Below are 10,000 nucleotides of genomic sequence, written 5' to 3' on the forward strand. Positions count from 1 at the left end.
CTGTGAGAAGGGTGGCCGACGTAAGGTAACACATTTGAGAAGCTAGAAGACTGTTGGCAGGAGAAAAAATATTGAGACTGAAATTAGGCAGCTTGTTGATGAGGGAAGATTCCACCAGTATGCGGGCGGGGACATCAGCGGAAGGAAACTTGAACAGATGACCAATCCATGCGATGGCCCGTGTCCTACTGGTGGCAGAAGAGTCCCCTGGATACAGCGTATTTGTGATGAGACACACGCTTGAGACAAGCGCTGGTCTCCCCGAAGTAACGTTTTTCGCAGGAGGTGCAATGGATGGCATGGGCGCCTACTATTGCAGCAGAGTGAGGACAGGTGTGGACCAGGTTGCGACGGAGAGTGTTTACCTGGCGAAAGGCATGCCTTCAATTGAGGGTGGATCGAACGACGAAGAGAGTGGATTTCCGCAGTGTAAGGAAGGCTGAGGATAGCTCTCGGGGAGGCGGGTCATGGTAGAAGGTACGGCGGGCATTGGGTAGCACCGCGTCAAGAACAAAACGAGTTTGTCGAAGGAGCGTCGTAGAAAATTGATCTCTCCATCCAGATGAGAAGTAGTGACACCTCTCTTAACATGGAGAGGGTGGCAAGAGAAGTTTATATACATCCCGCTGTGCTTGAGTTTTCTATACACTGAAAAAGAGAGAGTCACCTGAACGATGAATTAAGATGTCCAATAAGGGGACCTGGTCATCAGCCTCCCATTCCATCTTGAAACGAATGGAAGAAGAGAGGGCATTCAGCTTCTCCAGGAAATCAGAGAAGAGAGCGCGTCATGAGGACAGAGGGTAAAAACGTCGTCGACGTACCTCACACATATTGAAGAACGAAGGGCGATGGAAGGAAGAAGCTCTGCCTCGAAGTACTCCATGGGCAGGTTGGCCAGGACAGGAGAAAGGAGGGAGTCCATAGCAACACCGAAGGTCTAAGAGTAGAAACGTCCTTTGAAAGAGAAGGAGCTGGAACACACACACACGGATTAGCTGGAGAAAGACGCCAGTAGGCAGAAGAAAGCAGGAGCCCTCGGGAAGGAGATTCCTCTGCAGGCAGGCAAGAACATCATCGAGCAGGACGTTCGTGAATAGAGATTCGACGTCCAGACTCATCATAGTCGCGGGCGTGGCCCAGCGAATGAAGTCCTGAGAGTGGCGAAGGTGAGCTGGAGAGAAGGTGACAAAAAGAGGTGTGAAAGACTGAGCCAGCCAGGAGGCAAAAGGGTGCGTCAAAGAGCCTCTGGAGGAGATGATTGGGCGCAGGGGTACCCCGGCTAATGGGTTTTTGGGTAGTCCATAGAATTGAGTAAGGCGAGGATTTCTACCCTAAAAATTTTGGTAAAGGTTTACCTGAGGGCAACCCGACGCTGATTGCTTCAAGCGACAATGGAAAGTGGTAGCAGTGCGTTCACGTTGGTTGCTGGTTAGAGGACCATTGGTGATGTCGTCCAACAGGTCCTGGGCCTTTCGCAGTTAGACCAACACCGAGTTACCTTAGTCAGAAGTCAAAATGGTGACTCACCAAGGCGTCTCGGTAACGCTTGTGTATGGAGGGTTTAGGATGAAGGAAAGACTCAAGGGCCGGGATAAAAGCTCCAAGAGGGAGAGAGACATCGGGCAAAGAATTCCTGTGAGCAGAGATAAAACGGTCGAAGGAAGAAATGATGTCGATGAAGGTAAGGGGAAGAGGGCGGAGGACAAAGGACTGACCGAAGCCTAAGAGCTGGAGTGGGTGGTGTGGGAGAGTGTCCGGGCCGTATCGTGAGCAACGTCGGCCATGAGCTGATACACATGTCTAGGGAACCGTTCATCCAGGAAGTCAAAATGTAGACGGGAGAGATAGAAGGTATGCACTAATCCTATCGCGAAGGACAGAACGACCATAAGCAGGAAAAGGCGACCCTTCTTCCGAAAGTTTCAGGATAGGTGAGATCGAGGAAGGAAGAACCTGCTCCTCGAGGCAGTCCGGAGGAAACGGAGTTGGTTCTTCCGTCGGGCTGTGGAAATAATTCGTAAGCGCGAAATGCTTATACTATGTCAGGACAGGAGGTAAACAGGAATGATAGATTTCTTTTAATAAATGGTGGGGTCCATTATGAATGGCAAAAATACTCTACCGTGTTGAAAATATGGAAGAATATCCCCCTATACACAGAACAGATTTCTTTGAAAAAGATAATGATGATAAGGATATAAACAATGATGAAAATATAATAATGATAGTAGTAACAACAATAATATAAAGGATATAAACAATGATAAAAATATAATAATGATAATAATAATGATGGTAGTAACAACAATAATACCAATAATAATAATAATAATGATGATGATCATCATCATGATGTAGATGATAATTATAATAACAATATAACAATGAATAATAATAATAATATCAACAACAACAACAATAATAATAACAATGGCATTATGTTAATAATGGCAATGATCGTAACGATATATCACCTACAGTAGCATCAGACAGGCTTACTGCAATCAGCTGCTTTTCATCGCACCCCCTGGCTTTACCTTATGTCATAGCGATTACCCATTTCCGATGAGAATGTGTTATTCTTATTTGAATCTAAATTATCGGATAAACCCGTGGAAATAATCAATCAAAAGTCCAACCACTTGTAAATCAACCAATACCAATTCTCTGGATTATTCGATTTAACTATTAATTAAGAAACATCACAAAACAACAGTTATACCTATTCTTCAAATATTTCAGCCGTTTGTTCTTGACTTAGAAAAAAAATCTGGACACCGCTTCTAAATAATAGTATTCTGAGCCCTTCTTAGAAGGACCCTATAAACAACGTCCATTCCTGAGATGTTTTTTGCCTATCTGTTCTTGGTATCTGGTTCGAACGCTTACCTCTGCTTTAGGCGGGAGGTAACCTCACTCTACCTCTGTCTCTTGTCTCTCGTCTCTCGTCTCACGTCTCTCGTCTCTCGTCTCACGTCTCTCGTCTCTCGTCTCACGTCTCTCGTCTCACGTCTCTCGTCTCTCGTCTCACGTCTCTCGTCTCTCGTCTCACGTCTCTCGTCTCTCGTCTCTCGTCTCTCGTCTCACGTCTCTCGTCTCTCGTCTCACGTCTCTCGTCTCACGTCTCTCGTCTCACGTCTCTCGTCTCTCGTCTCACGTCTCTCGTCTCACGTCTCTCGTCTCTCGTCTCACGTCTCTCGTCTCTCGTCTCACGTCTCTCGTCTCTCGTCTCTCGTCTCTCGTCTCACGTCTCTCGTCTCTCGTCTCACGTCTCTCGTCTCTCGTCTCTCGTCTCTGGTCTCTGGTCTCTGGTCTCACGTCTCTCGTCTCTCGTCTCACGTCTCTCGTCTCTCGTCTCACGTCTCTCGTCTCTCGTCTCTCGTCTCACGTCTCTCGTCTCTCGTCTCTGGTCTCTGGTCTCTGGCCTCTCGCCTCTCGTCTCTCGTCTCTCGTCTCTCGTCTCTCGTCTCTGGTCTCTGGCCTCTCGCCTCTCGTCTCACGTCTCTCGTCTCTCGTCTCTCGTCTCTGGTCTCTGGTCTCTCGTCTCACGTCTCTCGTCTCTCGTCTCACGTCTCTCGTCTCTCGTCTCTCGTCTCACGTCTCTCGTCTCTCGTCTCACGTCTCTCGTCTCTCGTCTCTGGTCTCTGGTCTCTGGTCTCTGGTCTCACGTCTCTCGTCTCTCGTCTCACGTCTCTCGTCTCTCGTCTCACGTCTCTCGTCTCTCGTCTCTCGTCTCTCGTCTCACGTCTCTCGTCTCTCGTCTCTCGTCTCTGGTCTCTGGCCTCTCGCCTCTCGTCTCTCGTCTCTCGTCTCTCGTCTCTCGTCTCTCGTCTCTCGTCTCTGGCCTCTCGCCTCTCGTCTCACGTCTCTCGTCTCTCGTCTCTCGTCTCTGGTCTCTGGCCTCTCGCCTCTCGTCTCTCGTCTCTCGTCTCTCGTCTCTCGTCTCTCGTCTCTCGTCTCTGGCCTCTCGCCTCTCGTCTCACGTCTCTCGTCTCTCGTCTCTCATTTCTCCTCTCTTGTCTGTATGTTTATGAATGTAAGGCAATGCGTATGTGCATCCAAGGTCCACAAATGTTTTTTTTTTTTTTATAGACCTAGCATGCCTCATTAATCTATTGATATGTTACCCTACTTCATTGAATTAACCCTACTTCATTGAATTATATTATAAAATTCAAAATCTACATCGGAATATTTACTTGAAAATGATAATCAAATTAAGTTTACACTCAAATGACGTTTTTACATATTGAAACAATAATAAAAGTATATCGGCTTGTTTTAGGCCGGTTTAGAAAACAAAATGTAAACAAGTTTTCGCCAAGTTGCTGCACCTTTCAAGCATGTTGCCGAACTCGGTGGAAATGTGGTGATAGAGATTCATAAATTAGTATACATTCTGGAACGTTATATAATTTTGATATAAGGCGAAACAAGAAGTTAGTTAGAAAGGTGCCTACAGGTAAGACATGCATTGATTTAAGCAAATGTTGTTATTAGAAAAAAAGAACAAACAACTAGATTTCATTCTCAGAAATAGTTTAATTAGACCCAAAAGTCGGGGATATTTAGTGGCACTATTCTGAAAATTTATGTCTACCTGATTATTATTAGTTTGTGCCAAACATGTATAGGCTAAACTTGAAGGTCTTGAGGAGATCTAAATGGTGTGAGTTTCAAAATCCTTGGGATATTCATTGTGTGGATACATAACTCTACCACAAGCCCACAGAAACCAATTATTTGTGCAATACCTTGCCCGCGCCTGTTCACCTGGTCAGGAGGATAGCTATGACAAAATTTCTTGTCCCCAGCCATAATGGCCTCAATAAGGTGTAAAACATGGGATGCTGCTGAAAGAAAAAGGTGGTATATGGTTCAATCTGCAGAAGCCCCCTATTCCAGACTGCAAAGTTTGAAGTGTATGGCCAAGATACTGATTTCTGTTTGGTATGAAAAGTTTAGGGTGACCAACAAGGTCAGGAAAGGGTATATTACTGAATTTCACATTATAATACAATCACTACAATTCATATGACTATCAACATGAAAATATTAGTATTGATATTGAAGATGAATGTTGATATTGAATGTTGTATCAAAGAGTAACATACACAATATGTAATTGTGAGTCAAATTAAAAATGGGAAGCATAATTGATAAGTGTGATTATGCCTGATAGAATTTTTCAGTGTCCTGAGTTCAATATGCAGATATATTTATAAGATTAACCCAATGACGACGGTGCGTCACACTCGTGTGACACAGATAGGGTTTTTTGCGTAGCGTGTGCCCCGTCGGGAAAGGGTTAAGAAAGAATGACTAAGTGTTGGGATTACAGTTACAACATATCTGTCATATATTTGTCACTGTTGACAATATGTTGATTTCTTTTATGGTGAAAAGTAGGTACTAGTTGAAGATAACTTTGTTATGTCTATATATGTTTTAAAAAGATATAAAGGCAATAATCAGAAGTATATATAAAATGTGTACTTGGAGGCAGAGTCTGTAGTGTTAGCTTTTCAGATATTTTTAGAATTAATTTTTATCCATAATTGTTCTTGATATACATCATTCCCTCCCCAACTATCAGTGCCAAGATCATGGCTGGAGTAGGTAATGTCGTATTACGATAGATACAAATAAATATATTTGGACAACACAGGTCCTCAGGAATACAATGGTACAAATAACTTTGGTTTCTGTTACATTTATACAAATTTAATTTTTAGAATGTATGTTAGATGAAGCTAGCTTTATACATACATCAGAAATATCTGTATATGAATAAATTATACTATGACTTGTACTATTGTACCTCATCAGAAAACACGTGTTAAACATAAGCCATTGCAGATGGGGGATAGATTTGCTTACCTGGTCTCCAGGATGGATTTTATTTCAGAATAAAGCAGATTCATGCAACATGCTTTGACTTCTCACACTCTCCTTTAGTCACTCATTGAAAACAGCTATTTTTGTGTTTTAATTTTTATGTATTTTATTGATTTGACAGACTTATATGTGTCATATGACAGGCTCTATCAATGTTGCAGTTGCCTAAAATTGTAGTATGTTATCCATATCAGCTCATTCTTTTCTTTATGCTCAGTGTGATAGAAGTATTGTTGTTTTATGGGAGGACAAAAAGCAACTTTATTTTTTTGTATTTGTGTACTCTCATAAAAGAATACAAAACATATACCACAATGAAGATAACATAAAGAGGAAGTAAACCTGTGCTTATGCACTGTGAGGCACAGAGACACATTGTAGACACTGGGCATGGTTAATCACCTTCCTCTTCTTGTTCTGCCTGCACATACTTCATTGGCAGTACTTTAGAGCAAGAGGTTGGCAACTTGCTGTGTGCCATCACTCTATAAAGATAGTGCTTGCTAGAGACCGTGGATGTGTGCCATTCAAGGCTCTCTCCCCTGCTGGTGCTAGAAGAAAGTGGTGCCATCTACGTTTTGGATGTTAGGTGAAACCCATTTTGCTTAATATTATGGCAATTATAGTAATTATGACTGATTATCATCATCACTCACTCATTACTTATAGCCCAATATAATAACACTGATCCAAAATCCATGAATGTCATTTAAGTCATAACTTTGGCCTGTCATCAGGCCAAAGCTCCTGCGTCATGTATGTCATGATGACACCTACATGCAAGAGGTTAAGAAATCATAACCAGTTAATGACGGGGCTATTTTGGCTCTAAATGGTCGAAATGCTGGGATATTACTAAGCATAGGCCTAACACCTCGGGATTCTCGGCCGCACTAGCCGCGACTGAGTGGTGTACACCCAATCACCCTGCGCGCTGGCCTTGACTAAATATCTCATCCCCAGTATCTGTCCGAAAAACCACAAGATGTGATATCTTGTCACCCATCGTTAATGGGATAATTGCTGTGGAGGAAATAGAACCATGTTATAATATTGTAGGTATCATTGAGTTTTTACCCTTATGCAAGGAGTCATATTGATATTGATATGGGATGAACCCAGTTTTTGCTTGCTTGTTGACCAATTGTAAATCATCAGAGAAGTTCATTTATGTTAATATTGTAAACTAGAGAATCTGTTAAGACATAAGCAATTATCAGCAGAGTACAGCCAGTTGCTTCTGTGCTCAAACTTAAAGCTCTTTACAGGAATTCATAAAATATTTAATCAGGTAGATCATTTGCATCTTAAACAAATTATTTGATGTTGGCATTGTACTTATGTGTATGTTTTTGTATCTGATACTGAAGTCTTTTCTGCTTCAGTACAAGCCATGGAGAAAGTATGTCCATCAGAAACTTTTCATAAAAAAAAAAACAAGAAATTTGGTTAAATAATTGTTTTTCACTCTTGTCAGATATTTATGATGGCAAATCCAGACCTAGCAGCAGAAGTAGAGCAAAGGTAAGGTATTGTCATATTCAGTGATTGAATATGCTAATAAAAAATTGATGTATTTTCTCTGTATGAACTATAAAATTTAAACAGGAAAATCTTGATTCAAAAATGCTTAAATTATATACCCCCCAAAATTGAATATACCAGTGTCTCCTTATTGATACTTGTTCACAGAGTTCTGCAATTATGTGGAGAATTCAAGCAAGGAATTACATACCAAATCATCCAGAATGACATGCCAACTCTTAAACTCCAGCAGATTGTTGAGATCATCAACAAGCTTTTGGCTGCTGTAAGTATTAAATATTTGTAAAACAGTACTTGTTCATGGAATTGTACTGTGATTGTTTAATTGGTATGAAAGACTAAAAATATGTGATGTATGGGTAATAGATAATTTTTTTCCAGAGTCGAATTGATATGTTAAAGAAAGATGATGATGTGCTAGTTTTTAAATTACGTGACCCTGGCAGTCTACACCGTGTGAAAGGTGCTGAGCCAGAGGAACAGGTAATTTGTTACTGAGTTCACGTTGTATGAATATCTCTGCCTTATGACTGCTATATGTTTAATTTTATAAAGTTCTGGATTGATAATTTGATTCTTTACAGTGTATGCTGTTGAAAGTTAAGATGAACAGTTTGCAGTATTTTTTTTTTTTTTTATATTTTTTTTTTTTTTTTTTTTTCCCCCCCCCCCCCCCCCCCCCCCCCCCCCCCCCCCCCCCTTTTTTTTTTTGTTGCTGAAATAACCACTTTTTTATGTCTCCTACAAAGGTTGTATACAAGATAATTGAGGAGAGTGGAACACAGGGCATCTGGGCACGTGAGATTCGTGCCAAAAGTAACCTGCATTTGAATACTGTTGACAAAGTATTAAGGAAACTAGAGAGCAAGAAGTTGATCAAGAGCTTCAATTCAGTTTCGGTCAGTTTTAGTTGGTGTATTCATAGAGTGAAATAAATATGTCACTTATGTAATATATTTCCCATGTTGATTCTGTGGAAGTCAATAGCCACAAGCCTTTCTTTCTGAGGAAACCAGTCTCTGATACTGTTGTAACGGACACTTTCTTTAGCCAGGCTCCAAAGAAGAAGACATATCTCCTGTATAACTTGGAACCTGATCGGTCGCTGACTGGTGGGGCTTGGTATTCTGATCAACACTTTGACTCAGAGTTTGTAGATATTCTGAACCAGCAATGTTGGAGGTGATGTTTATATTGGGTGTGGATGTTATTATTGTATGATATTTAGTAATTAAAGACTGTCTTGTCTCATTATATTTTAGAAGAATGCAGCAATATCATTCTCTCTCTCTCTCTCTCTCTCTCTCTCTCTAATAGAAAAGTTGTTTATATTTGGGGAGAAATCAGTAAATTTAAAACATTTTCATTCAGGTTTCTAGAGCAGAGAGCTGTTCGTGCAAGGCAAGTTGCTGGGGGACCCATAGCTGTACGCAATGCTTCATATGTAGCTTCTAAAGAAGTTTTAAAGCATATATCTGACCTTGGAATTACAAAAGTAAGTAGTGATTTTTCTGTCAGCACATGGCTAATCTTTGTATTTGTGGTGATAATTATAATTGTAAGAACAGGTAATAAATATCTATGAATAATGAGAACAGTTTTAACGATAATGATATGAATAATATCTGGGATATGGTCAAATAGTGGGCAGATGGAAATACAGCAACAATTACTTTAATTTCATTATGACCAACTTCAGCTACAAATACAAATATTGAAATTTGATCTTTAACCCCTTCAACACGAGGACGCGTATACTCCGTCCTCGCAGCGCTCGCGTCAAATCCGAAGACGCGCATACTGCGTCATGGCTGAGTTCTGGTGGAATTGAGTTTTCTTTCTTCCGGATACTGTACGAGATCTTTCAGAATAGAGGTCGGATATGATACGATATATTATTTGACTTTCATTATTATTAATTCATTACATAAGAGTGTGATTCACTTATACCAGGGGAGGCATTGATGGGCCCTGCTAGCAATCATTTTATTATTTATTTATGGAACAGTATGTAAAAATATAAAACTTATGTATGAATTAGTTTACCATACTATTTCAATTGTTTTCTTTGGTCATCTGAGTGAGGCCTCCCACCAAGGTCACTCTTTCCATCTTCCTCCCAACCCATGTAAATAACTCACATGCATATGGGGGAAGAGGTTAACTATGCATATTTTGATATATAACACATGATGATTATAAACTTGTAGAGGTTATGGCTTAAAACTTGTCATATTCAGTAGCGACGTTTAAAATTTGGCGTGAGCCGGCAGCTCGGATATGGCGCGAGGAGCGTTTTCAACTGCCCGTAGTGAAGGGGTTAAACACAAGTGCAAATACTAATATGAAGCATCAAGTACAAAGGAAATACAGATGTGATTACTACTGATTTTCAAATTTAAAGCCTTCAAATAGAAATAAAATAAATGCAAATATGATTGGTACTATATTTCCAAATGGTTTTATTCTAGTTAAATGTAAAAATGCCCTGATATTTATTTAGTTAGCTAGAGCCCACAAGTGATCAGGGGCACAAGGTTTTGAATCTTACCAA

The 10,000-nt window shown here is 40.7% G+C and overlaps 1 protein-coding gene across 1 annotated transcript in view; it reads left to right on the plus strand.

The window, feature by feature from the left end:
- Positions 1–4,320: 4,320 nt before the first annotated feature.
- Polr3F (RNA polymerase III subunit F) overlaps positions 4,321–10,000 on the plus strand; it is an 8,312-nt gene continuing 2,632 nt past the window's right edge. The window contains exons 1-7 of the mRNA XM_086540133.1: positions 4,321–4,465; positions 7,379–7,425; positions 7,594–7,711; positions 7,828–7,929; positions 8,196–8,345; positions 8,501–8,628; positions 8,818–8,941. Coding sequence (XP_086396259.1) covers positions 7,385–7,425; positions 7,594–7,711; positions 7,828–7,929; positions 8,196–8,345; positions 8,501–8,628; positions 8,818–8,941 — 663 coding nt within the window. The 5' untranslated portion in view covers positions 4,321–4,465; positions 7,379–7,384. The remainder of the gene's footprint in view (positions 4,466–7,378; positions 7,426–7,593; positions 7,712–7,827; positions 7,930–8,195; positions 8,346–8,500; positions 8,629–8,817; positions 8,942–10,000) is intronic.

The sequence above is a fragment of the Penaeus japonicus genome, unplaced genomic scaffold, assembly GCF_977035675.1.
Source record: "Penaeus japonicus unplaced genomic scaffold, GWHDUDI00000001_assembly GWHDUDI00000009, whole genome shotgun sequence".
NCBI classification, from domain to species: Eukaryota; Metazoa; Arthropoda; class Malacostraca; order Decapoda; family Penaeidae; genus Penaeus; species Penaeus japonicus.